Source organism: Mus caroli, chromosome 1, assembly GCF_900094665.2.
Source record: "Mus caroli chromosome 1, CAROLI_EIJ_v1.1, whole genome shotgun sequence".
NCBI lineage: Eukaryota > Metazoa > Chordata > Mammalia > Rodentia > Muridae > Mus > Mus caroli.
This window is the reverse complement of record NC_034570.1, coordinates 119,681,759-119,701,751: the sequence shown is the minus strand read 5'-3', so window position 1 is coordinate 119,701,751 and position 19,993 is coordinate 119,681,759. Positions and strand designations below refer to the sequence as shown.

Here is a 19,993-nt window from a genome sequence, read left to right as displayed (position 1 = left end):
TGTGCCATTAAAATGCTCCACTATCCTAAATCAATGTTCTGCTGTGTTCCTCACAAGAGAATTTGGCTCTAAAACCAGTACATCACAGTACTCCGTTGTCCCATCACAGGCTCAATTTCACTGTCACAGCGTTCCCATTGCTCCAGATTACCAGAGTGCTTCAGTAATCCCTCAGTGTGTTCTACTGTGTGCTCACAGTGCTCTGCTGTCTCATCACAGTGCTCCATTGTCTCATCACAGTGCTCCACTGTGTCATCACAGTGCTCCACAGTCTCATCACAGTGCTCCACAGTCTCACCACAGTTCTCCACAGTCTCATCACAGTTCTCCACAGTCTCATCACAGTGCTCCACTATGTCATCACAGTGCTCCACAGTCTCATCACAGTTCTCCACAGTGCTCCACTATGTCGTCACAGTGCTCCACAGTCTCATCACAGTGCTCCACTGTGTCATCACAGTGCTCCACAGTCTCATCACAGTGCTCCACTGTGTCATCACAATGCTACACTGTGTCATCACAGTGCTCCACTGTGTCATCACAGTTCTCCACTGTCTCATCACAGTGCTCCACAGTCTCATCACAGTTCTCCATTGTGTCATCACAGTGCTCCTCTATGTCATCACAGTGATCCATTGTGTTATCACACTGTTCCATTATGTTATCACAGTGGTCCATTCTGTCATCATAATGCTCTGTTCTATCACAGGGCCTTATTTTCTCATCACAGTGCCATTGCTCCAGCTCTTAACGCAGTGCTCCATTGTTCCATTACAGTACTCCATTGCACCATCATGTAGCTCCCTTATTCCATTGCTTTGTCCTATCACAGTGCTCCAGTGTCCTATCATAGTGCTCTACTGTCCCATAACAATCCTCTATTACTGTATTGCTTCATTGAGTTGTCACTGTGTTCTGTTATTCCCTCACGCTGCTCCACTGTGCTGTCATGGTACTTCACTGTCCCATGACAGGTTCAGCCTTCCCACTGCAGTGCTCTCCTACAATGCTTTGTTCACGGTGCCCCATTATGTCTTCAGTGCTTCATTGTCCCATCCATCGGGCCATCTTAGTGTCTCACTGTGCTGTCACCATGCTCCCTTTGTTGAATCATAGTGTGTGTCTGCTGTGTGTGTACATGTGTGTTTAACATTCATTTTTAGAAACCTTTTTTTTCCCTCATTGGATTTCTTTGACACTTGTTCTAGTTTCATTTTTTTATTAAAAATCTTTTTCATGCAGTACATTTTGATCATGTCTCTAGTGTGATCTTTGTTGCTGTACTAAAACCATCTGACCAAAAGCAACTTGAAGAGACAAAGGATCAGCTCAGGTCCTAAAGTCAGAGCAGGCACTCAAGGCAGGAGGAGGCTAGAGTCAGAAACCCTAGGGAAATGCTGCTTGCTGGCTGGCTGGCTTTGCTTTACTTTCTAAATAGAGTCTTTTCTTTATATTCTTTTTTCATTTTAATTTTATTTTACCTGTATGAGCGTTTGCCTGAATGTATGTTTGTGTGCCACATGTGTGGACCTCTTGGGAATTGAGATGGAGGGCTGGAGAGATGACTCAGTGGTTAAGAGCAATGACTGCTCTTCCAAAGGTCCTGAGTTCAATTCCCAGCACCCATCTGTACTGGGATCTGATGCCCTCTTCTGGTGTGTCTGAGGATAGTTATAGTGTACATATATTCCTAAAATAAATAAACTGTTAAAATAAAAACTGGAACCCCCCGGAAGACCAGGCTGCACTCTGAACTGCTGAGATGTCTCTCCAGCTCTCAGTTAGCTTCCGTACTCAGCTCAAGTCCACCTACCTAAGGATGTTGCCACCTGTCATCAGTCTAGACAATGCAGAACATACATTCCTATAGACTGTTTTTACATAGGCAGTTTCTCCATTAAGGTTCTCCCTTGTCAGGTGACTGTAACTTATGTCAAGCTAATAGCTACAGGTAACTAGAACAAGATCTTTTAAAAAAAAAAATCAATGAGTTATATGTGTGTGTGTGTGTGTTATGTGTTATGTGTATGTATGTGTCTGTTTCTGAACCCTAATTTGTTTTCGTGACCTATAAATCTTACCTTAGGCTACAGGTAAATTAATTACTATGGGGTTATAAGCCTACCCATTTGTCTGCCTATGTGTTCGCCCTCCTTTCTCTCTCTCCCTCTTCCTTCCTTCCTCCCTTCCTTCCTGTCTGTCTGTCTCTTTCCTTCCTTCTCTTTTCTTTTTGTTGCTGGTTGTTTGAAGCAGTGTCCTACACTGTCTCTAGGTTTCCCTCACACTGTACTAGTGCTTCCTTCCCCTCCTTAGTGCTGGTCTTGCAGATGTGAACCAACACATCAATCCACACACATACACATTACCTTGAAGTCAGTCATAAACTTAAACATGAAAACTAAAATTTTACTCTTAGTAACCTACATGAATAAAAAAATTACCATTCTTTGAGTATGACAATTTTTCAGGTAGAGTAAAGGACATAAATTTCAAAGGAAAATATTGAAGTTAATGTTTAATCTTACACTGCTTTTGTATTGTGTTTGAAAAAATTATGAGAATAAGCGGGCAAGGAGTGAAGCAAAAGAAAGCATGTACAGCTCTCAGCTCTCACCCGCCTCGGCGGTTTCCTGCTGTAGCTCTGGGTTGCTCCTTAGCTCTCACTTGATCAGTGATCACTGTACACAGTGCATCGACAGCTAGGCACATCACACTCCAGCCATAGCGACGTCTCGTTGACAGATACTGCCTTTCTAGGAGTTAATAACCATCTTCTTCTCTTGTTTGGTTTGCTTGCTTCCTTATCTGTCTTTGTGCTTAATGCTAAGTACGTACTACTGCTTTAAAAAAAGAGAAAGAACTCCTTAGGGGATTTTTTCTACCCTGTGTTAAGAAGATGTGATTGTAAGTTGTAAGTGATGACCATTAGTAGGAAGTTGACATCAAGACCCTTGAAGGAAAAGAAAGGAGACTAAGTTCCCAGATTGAGTTACAGTCTTAAAAATAAAGTGAAGCAAATCCCCAGTCCCTGCCCTCACCTCTGAGGTCTTTACTCATCCTTCCGCTCTCCACACCAAAGCCTCTGTTTTCAGCCACGAGTGTGTTTTGGGCTGTTTTCTATTCCTGGATCCTGCCAGAAACCCTTAGGTCCTGCCAGTACAAAATGGGGGTGCTCTATACAATTCCCCCCATGTTACTGAATTCCAATAGTTAGAGTCTGTTAGGACTCTGAATAATACAATTTATCTACCATACAGGCTAAGAGGGCTTTTTAGGAGGTAACTAGTTATAAGCTACATCTTTTTTCTATGACAAAATGTGTTGTCGAGTTCTCCATACCAGTTTGAAAATTAAATTGAAGATTGGTTATTACAGTTTATGTATTAGTGTTGAGGATTCCTTTTAAAAAACAAAAAAGTATGTTTCCTGATTAATAGCTTGAAGTCCCTATTATGGCATGCTGCTGAAGAGGTGTGGTAAAAAGGATGGAGTTTGCTTTAGAATTTGCAGCCCTTTGGAGAGACCAAGGAAATAAATATTCACCTACAAAAGGCTTTGCTTAGTGCTTCAAACCCAGATGCTAGGGAAGCACCCAGGAGAAGGCTACTGACCAGTTGTCTTAAGGAATGTACAAGGAGATGTAGCTAGCCGAAAAGAGAAGGCTTTGCGACTGGTAGGTTACAGTTCCAGCAGGTGAAGCAGCTTAAGCAAACTCACAAAAATCACTGAGAACTGCTGTAACCAAGCAACCAAAACTAGGCCAGCACCTCTATCTACCATGAGCTGTCTAGCTAGAGCAAGAAACAGAGGATTTTTTTTTTAATCGTTTGGTTTGGTTTGGCTTGGTTTTTGGGTTTTTTAAAGATTTATTTACTTTGATGAGCACAGTGTTGCTGTCCTCATGCATACCTGAAGAATGCATCAGATCTCATTACAGACAGTTGTGAGCCACCATGTGGCTGCTGGGAATTGAACTCAGGACCTCTGGAAGAGTTATCAGTGCTCTTAACAGCTGAGCCATCTCTCCAGCCCATAGGGTTATTGTTGTTTTTTTAATGTATCTATTTTATTTTATTTTATTTTATTTTATTTTATTTTATAATACTTAGACTATGAATGCAATTGATAAAAATGAAGATTCCTTAGAATTAGAGTCAGCATAATAAACTCTGGGGAGGTGGAAGATATTTGGGGCTGGAGAAATGGCTCAGAGGATAAGCAAGCACGTTTCCCTTTGCCAAGGACCAGAGTTGGATTTGAAGCCTCCACATCAAGTGACCTACAACCACCTGTAATTCCAGCTCCAGAGAAGCCAATATTTTCTTGTGGTCATCTGCACTGGCATGTGTATACCTAAGTTTAAAAACTAGTCTTTATGTGTGTGGGGTTTGCCTAAATGTATGTCTATGCAGGCAGTTCCTATGGAGGGCAGAAGAGGGCGTCCAATCCTCTGGGACTGCAGTACAGATGGTTGTGAGCCACCATGTAGGTGCTGGGACCTGAACCTGAGTCCTCTGCAAGAGCATCAAGTGCTTATAATCCAGCCCTCAAATAAATCTTTTTAAAAACAAGCTAGATGTAGTATATTTGGTTCAACCAATTATTTATTTGGGGGCACATTACCATACTGTCTCATTTTTAGAGAAAACCATTTCAAGAGAAATGCCAGCTTTGAGGTTTTTTTTTTTTAATGAAAATTATTAAAACCAACCTGTAATTTAAAATTTCTTGTCATTTTGGGGATGGTAGCATTCTTCAGTGCAGTATTTGCTGAGGAAATTTATTTAAACATGTTCCCTTTAGGCACGAAGTGTGTTTCCTATTTAATTGCTTTGGCAGCTTAACATAAGTAGAATCCCACTTAAAAATGCAGTGAGAGATAATACGGTCATTACAGGATTTACTGCTCCCAGGGCCTAGGAGGAGGTGCAGAGGGCTTATTCCTCTGCCTGATCTTTGGTTTGGGAAAGTTTGGCTTTGAACCAGGAACAGCCTGCCTCCAGTTCATTAGTAAGAAGCAGTCAGCAGTAATAAAAAAAAAAAGTGCAGATAAAATTCTAATATCATCTTAGAGGAAACAGATAGTACTAAAAGGAGTCCCAGATGCTTAAAATCTGCAGTTAGGACCAAGATTCCTCACTGGTTAAAGTGCTGGCCATACAAACATAAGGACTGGAGTTTGGGTCCCCAGAACTGTTGTAAATCTAGCACAGTCTGTGAGCTTCTCTTGTGCCTGCCTTCCCTTAGCTAAAAGCTATGGCTGTTAAAGCAGAAATCACAGTGACACTTGCTGAACTCTAAAGCAATATGGGCAAATACTCAGCAATTAGGCAAATACTCTGCTGTAATAGGAAAGAAATTGGGCTCAGACTACACGGGCAAATGGGAACTTGTGTGGGGTGAAGAAATAAGTGGATGAACAGTTTCTTCTCACAAAACTGGCCTGACTGAACTTTCTTTTTAATATCATGTTGCTGAGTGTGGGTATGCATTTGTATGAGTGCTGGCGTGCCATGCAGCGCCATGGTGCATGTGTCCAGGCATAGTAAGTGCCTTACTCACGGAGCCGTCTTCCGTCCCAGTCCCCTGACCTGAAGGGAGTCTTTAGGCTTACAAGAACTTACACATCCAATCTAGAAGGAAGAACACCCTGTCAGCTCACCAAAGTGACCACTTCTCAAGTGTGAAGGACCCTGGCAAATGGAGGTCCTAGGACTTTTCTAGGAGTGAATGGCAGATCTGACAAGGGCAGGAAGACCACACAAGGCCAAGGTCAAGAAGCCTTAGCTGAGAGAGAACTGGAAGAAGCTGACCGAAGCCTGGTCTCGCTCTTATAAGGCTGAAATGATGCCTTTGTCCTGTTATTAGATTTAAGGCTGACAATTTTAAATAACTGTGATCAGGTCTTCAATGCAATGTAGACTTTTTTAACAGTTTTTATTTCATAAAGTATGATATATATTCCTCTTTAAAAATATTAGAAAATCGAGGCCAAAGATACAACTCAGAGTGGCTTGCTGCTATTGCCGTTTCCAAGTTCAATTCCATTGGGCATCTCACAGCCATCTATAATTCCCTCATCTGGCCTCTGCAAGCACCTACACATGTGCAGTTTCATACACACCACACACACACACACACACACTCTTAATGAAAAACATTACCAAATAAATGTGGCAGCACACTCCACTAACCCCAGCACTCAGTGGTCAGGGGCAGGAGTGTTATCATGAGCTCCATATCTAGCATGCTCTATAGCAAGACCCCTCTCTCAAACAAACAGTGAAAAAATCCTGTTTCATTAAATAAGCTATGTCTGTGGCCTCCACCAGCTACCTGAGTTTAATGGACAAACATGTTATTCATCTCAGTAAAACAGAGCAGTGGTGAATCCATGCATCTGCCATGAGCACAAAACCTGAGCCAGCGTCACCAAGGTACCAGTCCTCACTCGACCTGCCACCACACACACCTCATAGTGTAGCAAGCAAGCACTTGTTCAGAACATCTAAACTATGACACTGCAATGGTGTTGATGTTTACTTAGAATGAAAGACAGGAAGTGTGCATGCAGAATACGTTTTAAATGTACACCTGAGGCCTGGAGAGATGGCTCATTTAATAGCAGGTTCTGCTCTTCCAGAAGACCTGAGTTCAGTTCCCAGCACCCATCCACTGGCAACTCCGTCTACAGAGGCTCTGACACCTCTGGCTTCTGTGGGTACCCACACTCATATGCATAGATATAACATAATTATAAATAAAATAAGTCTTTAAAAAGTAAAACCAAATGTCAATCCATGCAATCAGCAACTTGAGCAACCTAAAGTCTGTTTACACTGAGTCATTTTATTTCCAAATACATTTGCTCCTAGAAATCAACTTCTCAAAAGATGTTTAAGTTGCTGTGCTAAATCTAGTAAACAGACTCCTGTTATTTTTTATATTTTATCAAAATGAACCTCTTTATCTCTCTTAAGACTAAATTTTGGTTTTTTGGGGTTTTTAGTTTAGTTTTGTTTGTTTGTTTGTTTGTTTGTTTTTGAAGCAGGGTCTCACTATTTAGTCTTGATTGACCTGGAACTCTGTGTAAACCAGGTTGGCCTCAAACTCACAGAGATCCACCTGTCTCTGCTTCCTTAGTGCTGTGTATAAAATCATGTGCCATCACACTCTGTAAAAGAATTAACATTTCAAAAAGCACTTTTAGGTATCCATTAAATGATTAAATGTCATAAGCATATATATATATATGTGTGTGTGTGTGTGTGTGTGTATACTCCCTCACCTCCCTAGGCACATCTCCCCCTCAACTCCGTGCCCGTCTCTTTTTAAGTGTAGCCCACTGAGGCCAGTTACTGCTGCTCATGCTCTAGGGCAGGGGCAACCTACTCATAGCCACAGTCTCAAAGAAAAGTGGCTCTCTCTCTCAAAATAGCCATGAGCTGCTAGCAGATCCTTACCTAGGCATGGGGTCTCAGGTGTCTCTCTCTCCTCCACACTGGAGTAGTAACTCACTTGGTCTTACACAGGTAACCACAGCTGCTGTGAATTCATATGTGCCAGAGCCATGCCTCATCTGCAGAACACCATTTTCACAGCATTTTCTCAACCTTAACCTCTTTTTATTCTTCCTGCCCCACCTTCTCTGAAATGTTCCCTGAGCCTCAGGCATGGCTAGAAGTGGGAAGGTTGGACATATATGTACCATCTATGACTAAACACTTTCAGGCAGTTATTCTCAGCATTTTGACCATTTACTTGTATGTGTATGTGGTGTATGCATGTGTGTGCATATGTATGTGAAGGTGTTCATGCCCATGTATGTGGGTTCAGAGGCTAATGAAAGAAATTGAGTGTTTTTTCCCTATTGTTTTTCGGCATATTCCCTTGAGATGGTCACTCACCAAACTGGAAGTTCCCTAAAAATGAAGTTACAGGCATGCACAGCCTTGTCCAGCTTGGAGATGGTGCTGAGGATTTGGGTTCGCTTCCTCATGCCTGTGTAGCAAGAGCTCTGACCACTAAGGCATCTCCCCAGCTCCTAGTCATTAGCCTTTTTAAAGCAGTGGTTTAAGGGATAGTGGGAGAGAGCTCTGGTCCTGATGAGGGGTAGCTGAAAACAGGAGGGTGGGAAGTGCTCACTAGATAAAAATGTATATGAGCCCAGGTTACAGCAATTGTCCCAATTCTAAGTCTAGATTGGGGTTGTAATGAAAGTACTTTGCGCATTTCAACTTGACATGTACTCACTGAAAAGCTTATTCCTGTAAATATAGCTCTTTAGGCAAACATGCACTTTATTAAAGTGCTTCAGTTGCCATGACAACATATCTGGAAATTATAGCAGCTTGTTTTGAGAGAGCTTCATTTCCACTTCTGAGGCACCGACATCCAAGGCTGAAGTTCTTTCCAGCCTCCAGGCTCACTATAGGATGAATTACATTGTTCAGAAAATTTAGACATGCAAAATGCAGTTTGTAGAATAATTCTTGAGACTTTGCAGTTAATGCATATACATTTTAGATAGGCATTTTTAATTTTTAATGTTAAATATGACTAAAGCTGGAAACAGTCACTCCAAAAATAACTCTTAATTTATTCCCCAGTAGCAGCCACTTCCAGTGTTTGTAAAAGCTGAGTATTGTTGTGTGGTTTGTTTTAATTCATTCAAACCTCAACATCTTGGTTTGCATTACTGCTCACACTACACTTTCGGCTCTATCAATGGGTTTGTCAATAAAGAGGATAAAATTTTACCTCCTTGCATCTCTGTTCCCCTCCAGATACATAACTGTCTCATTCCCATTCTTCCATTCAAGTGATATAATTTTCCTAAATTTTTAAATTATGCTAATTTTGCCCTGATCAGTATTCACTACACTTGTTACTAAACCCATGTTTAAAATACTTGCCAGTGAACCATGGGATATACTGTTGGTCTGTTTTTTATGCCATGTGATATATAATTATAATATGGAATGTCTAATTCAGAGTAAACCTGTAGCACCTTGTTTGTCTTTCTTTATGGTGAAAACATTTAAAATTCTTTCTCCTGGCTCTGGCTTTTTGACATACACACTACGGTGACCACAGCCCCTTGCTTTGTGGAAGCACGCCAGAGTGCCTTGCTTGTGTTTCATTACATCTTTGTTCTCATTTATCAGGCAGGCTTCCTTTCCTCTACAGCTCATTTCATTTTCTTCAGAGGTATTAACTTCCAGAATCGTCATCCTCCTTTTTCTTCTTTCCTCCTCGTTTCCCTTCTGCCTCCCTCCTTTCTTCCTCCTTCCTCTCCCCTCCTTTTTCATCCTTTTCTTCCTCCTCCTCCTCCCCTGTTCTTCTTCCTATCTTCATTCATTCCCACCCTCTGCATTTCTTTCTTCCTTCTTTCCTTCCTTCTTGCTAAATATCAAATCTAGAAATTGGTATACACTAGGCAAGGATGTGCTTTTTCACTGAACTATGTACTCAGTCCTTTGGTACCTATTACTATAACTTTAATTTAATTGTCACAATTTTATGCATTATGCCCACTCCCTGCTTCCATTGTATGCTTCTTGTATAAAAGAATACTTGAGACTGGAACATTTGTAAACAATGAAAGGTTGTTTAGCTCACAATTCTGGAGGCTGGACAGTCCAATATCAAGGTGTCAGCATCTGATGAAGGCCTTTGTGCTGCTTTACCCCACAGCAGAAGGTAAACAGCAATGGAGTAGAGAGAATAAAAGATGGCGTGTGGTCTCCAGCCTTTGCATAAATAGCATCATTCATTTACGAGTGTAGAACCCTCATAACCTAACCCCTGTCTTTAGGCCCTGCATGCATCACTGTTGTACTGGAGATTGCATGCCCAGGATCAAACTTACCCAAACAAGCTCTGCTTCACCCCATCTGATGACTGTGTCTCCAGTTTGCTGCCAGCGTGTGGGGAGTCTATATGTGTGGCATAGAACTTGTAGAAAGGATGAGGCACACACAGACTTGACACAACCCTCCACTTCTTCCTTCTCTTTGCTTCTCTGTTCTAGCTCCCCTCGCCCTATCCCTTCTGGGCCTTGTACCTGACTGCAACGGAAACCAGATATTCCTGTGCACACTGTGAGCTGGGAGAGTCACTTATCAGGCACCATGTACTTAGCTTCAGTAGAGCTTGCTCTTGCCTTTTGTGTTCGTTGCTCTTCTTAGACTAAGAGGGAATAGGGTTGAGTGAGTTCAGCATGCCATCTTTATCCAAAATTTCTCAGTAACCAGATTTTTGTTGATTATTAAAACATTATCTTTATTTCTATGTATGTGTTTTTTTGTGTTTAAGTATATATACATACATATACATATACGCCTCTGTGTGTGTGTGTGTGTGCATGCATTTAGGTGCCTGTGGGGACCATAATAGGGCATCAGATAGCCTGAAATTGCAGGCAGTTGTGAGCCACACAATGTAGATTCTGGAAACAGAATTTGAGTCCTCTGGCAGAGCACCAAGCACTCTTAACCTTAAACATTGGACCATTTTTCCCCACCCCCACTTTTTTTTTTTTTTTAAATCCTTGAGCCCAAGCTAACCAGTCCAGGCTAGTCTTAAACTTGTAATCTTCCTGCCTCAGTCTCCAGGAGTTACACGCATATACCACCACAATCAGCCAGTAATTAGTATTAACAATTAACAGAGAGTATATTTTAAATTTAAGTCATTTCATCTTTATCTCTGACTCTTTCTGGATAACTTGGAATGACTTTAGTTAAGAATACCCACTAAATGTTAATTTGTATTTTTTTTATTCTTTCTACATCAGTTTCTCCATTTCATTCTGTTCTCTTAGACTTCCCTCTTGTGCTCTTGAGCCTGTCACTTCAGGTTCTTCCGGGAACCTTCTTGTTTTATTATGATTTCTGTTGCTTTGATAAAACACTTGACCAAAAGCATCTTGAAGAGGAAAACTGCTACGCACACTCCAGTGAAGTTTGCTTGGCAGGCCAAGAGGCCTAGGAGCACTCACGAGGCAAAGAGTTTCACGGAAACTCACCTCCTGGAACTTTGGCTAACCTGTATACTCATACCCTATCCCTGCTTTAGTCTGGTGTATGGATCCACGTGCTCTCTTTTAGTATTATTTTATTATAAGTGTCTTTTAAGATTGAATTCTGACATAGCTAAGCCTTTACCAGTATTCCAATGTCCCAAAAAAATCCTTGAAGCCAATAACTTGGAATTCAGTAGGAATTCAGTAAGAAGGTTATCTATTCAGAAACATTCAAATTTACTTCTAGTAGAGACAGTGAAACTAATTAGGCATTACAAAGAATAGAGCCAGAACAGCTCAGGGCTGGTCTGCAGAGTGTTTACTTGAGACAATAGCCAGTCTTACCCAGACAAGGGAATTTACAATGGCCTAGCAAATAGGTGGCTTTACCATGAAAGGGTTAGGGAATCTCCCTGAGACAGGTTTCTTCACTAGGCCCAAAGAAATCAGGCATTTACTAAGAACCCCTGGTGATGGGCTTAACAATAGACTAGCTTTACACCTGGCTCCCTTCTTAATGGCAGTGGCCTGGTCCCCACCTTCTTTTGATGTATGCATTCCTTATGTTTTGTGTCACTTGGAGGATGTATCTTGCCTGGTTTCTTATTATTCTTCTGTATAAAAAGTATGATGCTCGACCTGAAAAATTACATTCAGATTCTACACAACCTCTTGTGTTGTGTTTGTCTGTCATTCGCAGACTCCTTGCCCATCTGCAACCAGAGACCCATCCTACGCAGACAAGGGACCAAGAGGGTCTGCAGCAGAAAACTTAACAACATATAAGTCCATCATCTAGGAATGTCAAGGCAGGAACCTGCAGGCCAGAGCTGATGCAGAGACTAAGGAAGGACGCTGCTTACTGGCTTGCTCCTCATGGCTTGCTCAGCCTGCTTTCTTATAGAACCCAGGACATCCAGCCCAGCAGTGGCACCACCCACCACAAGCTAGGCCCTCCTCTATCAATCACTAATCAATAAATGCCCAATAGCCTCATCTACAGGCCTATGTTATGAGGACATTTTCTCAGTTGAGTCTCTCTTCCCAAATACCTCTAGCTTCTATCGAGTTGACATAAAATTGGCCGCACACTTCTCCATCCTAGAGACAAGGAATTTCCAATTTCACCTGGCCTCTATCTGCTTCTCTATCTGCCTGTCATTACGCCTGCCTCACTAGCTCAATTTAAGAATGTAAACCAAGTTTTCTTCAGCCTTAAACATCAGCCCTAGTCTTCTTTAAAGTCTTTAATTTTCTCCACCTTTCTCCTTAATTCCTTTGTATTCGCATGAAATTATTTTAAGAACCATTTTCTAAACAATAGTACATTCTCCTCTTCCCAGCTCTCATTTCTCATTTCTCTTTCTCTTCTCTCCTTATCCCTCCTGTGTTGTCTCAGTCTGAAGTATCCCAAGGCCCCTGTGCTACAGGCTTTCTTGCTAACCTCCAGCTTTGAAGAGTTGAATAGATCAGACCAGTACTGATCTCCTCAGTGGCCGAACTGGCTCACAGACTTGTGACTTACTGATATCATTGGGACGTGGTGTGGAGTAGGGTGGTTAGAGCCTCCCTGAAAGGTGCCTCACAGAACTGTGTTCTGAAAGGGTATCTCCAATCCATGGTACCTTCAACCCCTGTTGCGTAGCTGCAGTGAGATGAGCAGCCTCCTCCCCTGCAACTCGCCTGTGTGAAGTGCTACCTCCCAGTACTCAGAATTGACCCGCCATTGACAGGAAACTTGCCACTGAAGTAAATTCTCCATGCTTGAAATTGGACATACATACTCAGATAGCGTTTCCACAAGTCCCTTATATGTGCGGGTTCCACTTTAGTAGACTGCCTAGAGAAAGATCAGCCAAAGCCCACAGACGTGCGTGTCTAAAGATACGTGCTGGTGTCAGGAGCTTTTTTATTCTCTATGAAAAGTGGCATGGTGCTTTAATAGAAACTTTGATGTTAATAAACTTTGACTTTTAATATTTAGGCAGGTGCAGTGAAGGACTATATTAAGATGCTGCTTCAGAATGACTCCCTTAAATTTCTGGTCTTTGCGCACCATTTAAGTATGCTCCAAGCTTGCACAGAAGCAGTCATCGAAAGCAAGGTATGTAATAATGTTTCTATAAATGCATACTTATATTTATAGAATGCATACTCTCACTATGCTGAATATCACTTTTAGTCTCATGATTTATATGGATATTTTTAACCTTTGGATGTTTTTAAAATACATGATTATATCAACACTTTATTAATTATTTTCTTACAAATTTTAGTAATATAGTATTACCATGAGGTACTGTTTTCTTCTTTATGGCAATATTAAAATGTTCCTCTGTTTATTATCTGAGTTAATTACGGGTATTCTGTCTTGACAGCCATAGCGGGATCTCCCTTTCCTGTTACTGCAGATAGCACTTGAGAGTGGCAAAAGCCCAACACAACCCTATGTGTGGCTAAGAGAAAAGAAAAAATCCAGTGAAAATCACTACCCTCAAATTATCAAACCCTTTAAACTCTCAGACCATATACTCCATGGAAAACTGTCAGGAAGAGAGAACAAAGATGCATTCAAGTGCACGACCATGTGGTTGGCCAGGTCGGTTAAGTAGGCTGTATCCACGAGGTCGGTGATCCTCCCTAAATCCTCTGAGATCCATCCTCCTCAGTTTCCAGACTTCACATCAGTGACTTCGTCTCCCATTGTCCATTTCACAGTTTTTCCTGCCATCTGTCCTGTGAGTGGCTGGGGGTCTTGCACAGGTGTTCAGAGACAGCCATAAAAACTTTCTGGCAAGTAGTCTGACCTTGTGTGTAGGAGCAGTGCGGCCAGTACAGGTCACTGTTTTTAAAGTCAGGACTAAAGCCTGACTGATGGGAGGGAAACAAGTGGACCACTGTGCCTGGGTCAGAACCCAGGAATTTTAACATAAAACAAATTCAGAATAGGAAAATAATGTGAATCTATCTATCTTTTTTGGTCAATGATTTAAAAATTAGTTGTAAGGTTACAGAAGTCTTTCTCGGAGTATGAATATCTATGAAAAAGAACCTTTCACATTGTGCCATTACACTGTGCGATGTCATAAATCCCTCTCTGAAGGAAGACACCAGAACATGTGAACATACTTATTTGAATGAGATGAGTTGAAATTTAGGGCTTAACTTATCTTTATGAGGTTGAGTTAGTTCTTTTTAGCTATTTTCTAACACATGACTCTTTTTTTCACAGCTTAAATTGTTCTCGAAGACACGTCTGTTCAGTTTAACACTTAATGATTCTCCATTTTGTAAAGGTGTGCGTGGGTGTCTTCTTTCCTCACTTCAGTGGATACAATCATTTCATGGTTCTTTTAAGTTTAATAATGTGAAAAAAAGGCGTCCTGAATGGCAGATTTAGAATGCTATTTCCCAGTTAATATTTGGTTATATTTTGGAAATACACATACCACTCTCTGTATGTCCCTAATACCTGAGCAAAATCATCTCTCCTTTTCTCACTCATCTGGTTTTGATTTTACACTGTAGTAACTGATCCTGTGACCTAAAGTTACTCTCACTGACTCCTAAAAGGTTAGGAATTAACTTGCTTAGAATGTTGCTGAAGAAATAGTTGCTTAATTAAAAAATCTTTATTGTTTAAATTTTTTTATTGTTAAATTCTTGAGTCCTATTGCATAAAAACAGTTGTTTCTGGCATTGGTGGCTGTCTAAGTTACTTTTCTATTGCTACATGAAGATACCATGACCAAAGCAACTTATAGAAAAAGAGTTTATTGGGCTTATGGTGTCAGAGGGTGATGAGTCTGTGATCATCATAGGATGGAGCACGGAAGCAGCCAGGCAGGCAGGCATGGTGCTAGAGCAGTTGCCAAGAAGTTACATGTTGAGGCAGCTACCATGAGGCAAAGTAAGCGCTAACTGGGAATGCCATGGGCTTGTGAAATCTCCAAACCCACCCCCAGTGACACATTGCCGTCAACATGGTCACACCCCAATCCTCAAACAGTTCCACCAAGTGGGGACTAAGCGGTAAGATATTTGAGTCTGTGGGGACCATTCTCATTCAAAACACCACAGTGTTATTAAGATGCATTAAACACTGAGCCTGTCTTTGGGTAGGTTAAAAAGTCAAAAATGAGGGTGGGCAAGATAGTTGAGCAGGTAAGGACCTTGTCACCATCCCTGATAACTTGACTTCAGTCTCTGAAACCCACATGATAGAAGAAGAGAAACAACTCCTGAAAGTTTTCTTCTAACTTCCATGAATGCACCATGGCACTCTTGCATGTGCACACATGTGTGTGCACGCACAGTCCATAATAAAGCTTTTAATTAAGAAATTGTTATATGTTATTACGATTCTTATACCATTCTAACTAGTTTGCATCTTTATATGACTATAAAAATCAGGTATAAAATATATTAAATAAGGCTGCATAGGGCTTGTCTAATTTTTCTATTTCCTATTGATGCTAGTCTCGTTACATCAGGATAGATGGAAGTGTTCCATCTTCAGAAAGAATTCATCTGGTTAATCAATTTCAGAAGGACCCCGATACTCGTGTGGCTATCCTAAGCATTCAGGCTGCTGGCCAGGTAAGAGATTCCGGTCTGTGTTTGATAATAAAGTATCATGATATAACAAAAAGCCCTTTAACTCTAGCTTGGTTTTATAAAATTGTCATTTTGTATCTGATGTCTATTATAGTATGTATTCTTTCTACTTAAGAGTGCTAGAAAATACAGAAGGCAGCCTCTTGTTTTTACTTTTTGAAATTTTCATATAAGTATCTTAGTTGGCACACTACTTCCTGCTTTCTTTAGCATCCCTCCCCTTCATCTTCATCCCCACAATTTCTCCCTCCCAAGTTTGTTTCCTTTTTTTTAATACCCCATTGAGTCTGACTAGTGCTGCCCATGTGCACATGAATGGAGTCAGCCATTGGGAATGGGCCATCCTACTAGTGGTCACCCTAACCAAAAAATACCCCAGTAACTCAGGTTGTCCTCTGACCTCTGAACATGCACACACACTGTTGATTAATTAATGTAATTTTCTCATGTAGAATCTTTCAGTTTGCACAGAAATAGTTGCACAAAATCCTTAGGACTACATCTCTTCGTGTATTTTGAATTGTTTTGCTTTGTATGTTTCCTTTATTCTTGAAATGAGGTCTTATTTTATTATCTCTCTGACAGACCTAGAACTTACTTTGTAGACTAGGCTGGCCTTGTGCTCACAGAGATCTACCTGTCTCTACCTCTCAGATTGCTGGCATTAAAGACATGTCCCACCACATCTGTCTTCTTCCAGAATTTTGCTTTTTATTTTTCTGTGTAACTACTCTGGCTACCTTGGAACTCAGTTAGTAAAGCAGATTGGCAGATCCCTCTGCCTCTGCCTCCTCAATGCTGGGATTAAAGGCTTGCACTACCACACCTAGGCTCCAAGCAAAAATCTTTTATCTAGGAGAGCAGCTCACATTCCTCCCTCAAATGGCCATGACAGTTTATAAAATTTGGGGGGGCAGGGTGCATTTAATTTGGGCTTATGGTTTCAGAGGACTAGTAGAATCCAAGACCATGATGGCAGGGAGCAAACAAGTAGTCATAGTGCTATGACAGCAGCTAGGAGCTTACATCTTGATCCACAAGCACAAGCCAGAGAGCTTAGGTGGGAATGGTGTCAGGGCCACACCTCCTCCAATAAGGCCACACCTCCTCACTTTTCCAAGCAATTCTGCCAACTAGGGACCATGTACTCAAATATATAAGCTATGGGGGCCATTCTGAATCAAACCATCACAGTCCAGGTTGCCACCGATAGTCAGGTGTCCTGTTCAAAAGGTCTGAGAAGAGAAGATGTGGTATAAATCAGTGGCAGTGGTAGTCACTCAATGTAAAAAAAAAAGGACCCTTTTGGACTTCTGCCTCATTCTAAAATATTTTGATGTAAATGTGTAAACCAGGCCAGTTAACACTGAGGCAGGGGAATGGTAGTCCCTGAGCATACACCCATGGCTTATACATGGTGTATATCAAGATCAGTTTTTACCCAGCTAGTTGAAGCCTAGAAAATTCTGTGTAGAGAAATTGTGAAGATGAAACAGTTTAGGGATCTTATATGAGTTGTCTCAGCACCTCCTTATGTTGGATTAAAGGTCCTAGAATCTGACATATGTAGTGTTAGAGTATTCCAGCCATAGACAGTTATACCAAGAACCTGACAGTAGAAATGGAGTGAATGTTTCTGTAAGGTGAAACCAGACAGGAAAGCTTAAAACATGATTAAAAATAAATGATATCTTAAAATTTAGAGTTATAGGGCACTCATATTTTATTCAGGGTTGTGTTCATGAGGCTTTTACATAAGTCAACACTTACAGATGTGGAGACTGAGCTCCTCATTAGAACAAAGGAAGCATCTCATATAATAGACTGACTATTCCTTAGAATGATAGTGATCTTGTGAGCATGGTCATATAAACATATGCATGCTTATGTGTATGTGTGTGCACATACATGCATGTAGAGGCCACATGTGAGTCTTAGGGGTCGGTAATTGTAACTCAGGAATCATCTCCCGTGTTTGTTTGTTTGTTTGTTTGTTTGTTTGAGGGAGTTTGAAAGAGTCTCTATGTAATTCACTCTGTCCTGGAACTCACTATATAGACCAGGCTGGCCTTGTACTCACAGACTTCTGCCTGCCTCTGCCCCCTGAGTGCTGGGATTAAAGGTACGCACCACTATGGTAGGCTTTTGTTTTTTGAGACAGTCTCTTCCTGAGACTTGGGGTTCACCAGTTAGCTAGGCTGTCTGGCAGTGCACTGGTCCCAGGAACCTGCCCATCTCTACCTCCCGAGTGCTAGGATTACAGGTGCACACCTCCACACACAGCTTCTTATGTAAGCTTGGAGAAAAGAGCTCAGGTCCTCACATTTGCAAAGCAGCACTTTTCTGACTCATCTGTCTTCCTGGCCCTGGTCATATGCTTTTTACAAGGTTAGCAGTTTCCCTCTGATAATACTACTTATTTTTTCAGTATTACTTCTAATATGACTCTGGGGTCCTAAGTAGCAACACAAGTTTAATATTGTGTTTAGTTCTATCCTGGTTTTTATTACTTCTAACTCATTTTATAAAGTGGCTAATTTTCAATTTTTGTTGCCCTTCTTAATGAATGATCATATGATTTTGTTATAACACAAAATACTTTAAGTTAAAGTAAAACTAATAATGTAGCACTCTCAAAAATGCTTTCCTCACAGAAGCTCCAGCACCCTGAACAACATGGATTAAACCATATTTCTAAAGCAAGGCAGACTTTTCTTCCACCTCCCACACCATTGACTGTATGTGCCCACTGTTATGCATGCTTCAAATGTTTACCCGGCCCACAATCCTAGAAGCGATGCTACTTGACACACATTCATCTGAGCAGCTTGCTGTCTTTCATATATTGCTTATTAAACAAGGCTTAATACTACCACATTATTTCAAGTTCATGCAAAAGCCAGGTGCACAGAGACATCAGCGGCTGCATGACACACTGAGGCAAGAGGCACTAAACTTCAGGGGCTTGGAGTAATATCTTGGGAGGTTGCACAGGAGGACACTGCACATGGACACATGCTTCTCTCACTTTCCAGCAAGTGGTTTGAATTAAATGAAGAAGATGTCAATGCTTGATGCCTGGTTGCCATGGATACCATGTTTTACCAATTTTATTCTCTTTTATAATGTCAGGTTTTCCAGCAGTACAGTGAGTCTAACTCTTTATCCGAGGATAAAGTGGTTTTGTTTGTATATACAGTACCCATCAACCTGCCTATTGAAATGTCATACAGATATGGTTTCCTATAGTTCACTTGAGTATCTTGAAAAAGTAATCTTCATTTGTTGGCCATGAGTTAAATCTTCCTAATTTGTCTTAAGATGAATGACTTAGTTTTAAAAACTTTTTAGTGTAGTAGTTTCATCTCTGTTGCTGTGATAAAAAACACTTTGACCAGAAGCAACTTAAAGGAAGAAAGAATTTATTTTAGCTTACAGGTTACAATCCATCACTGAGGAAAGTCAGTCCAGGAACTCAAGCAGGACTTGAAGCAGAAACACTGTTCACTGCCTCAGCCACTCATGCTCAGCTAGCTAGCTTTCAGACAAAGCCCAGGACTACCTGCCTAGGGAATGATGCTGCCCACAATGGACTAAACTCTCTTAATTAACAATCAAGGTGATCCCCCACAGACATACCCAGGCCAGGCTGACCTGAGCAGTCCCTCACCTGTCCACTTCCTTCTCACATGACACTAAGCTATCAAGTTGACAGTTAAAGCTGACTAGAATGCTTGTTTTCTCTTCTTATAATGTGTTTAGGAAGGCTTTCTTACATGCGAGTTTCATGCTACATGCATGTCTCATATTCAGCTTATTTGTATCTCACTCCCTTTGTTTTGCTTAGGGTTTAACGTTTACTGCTGCGAGTCACGTTGTCTTTGCTGAGTTGTACTGGGACCCTGGACATATCAAACAAGCAGAAGACCGAGCTCACCGAATTGGACAGTGCAGTTCTGTGAATATTCACTACCTTATTGCAAATGGTACTCTGGACAGCCTAATGTGGGCAATGCTGAATCGAAAGGTAGGGCTTGAGTTTTAACCCCATCTTTATTGTATCTGTACACTGCATGAATTAGGAGGCTGAGTTTTGATGTGTGCAAGCAAAGGCTACTTAAGTCTACCAAGATAGCACAGTAGAGATTAAGATCATAAAGGACTCAGTCAGTACTTCATTTCCTGCCGTCCTCTACTGTACCATGGCACCAGTTTCCAAGCGGGCTGGTTTTTTCCAAGCCCTCTTTCTTTTCCTTTTTTAAAGCAAAGCTTGATTTTTTTTTTTTTTTTTTTTTTTTTTTTTTTTTTTTTTTTTTGTCTACATGGGAGTTGTACATGTGAGTGCAGGTG

General features: G+C 41.1%; 1 protein-coding gene across 2 annotated transcripts in view; it reads left to right on the top strand.

The window, feature by feature from the left end:
- Zranb3 (zinc finger RANBP2-type containing 3) overlaps window positions 1-19,993 on the top strand; it is a 151,669-nt gene that overhangs the window by 92,182 nt on the left and 39,494 nt on the right. For both annotated transcript variants that reach the window (XM_021160555.1, XM_021160564.1), the window contains exons 9-11: window positions 13,011-13,130; window positions 15,506-15,625; window positions 19,491-19,670. In XM_021160555.1, the coding sequence (XP_021016214.1) occupies window positions 13,011-13,130; window positions 15,506-15,625; window positions 19,491-19,670 (420 nt within the window). The remainder of the gene's footprint in view (window positions 1-13,010; window positions 13,131-15,505; window positions 15,626-19,490; window positions 19,671-19,993) is intronic.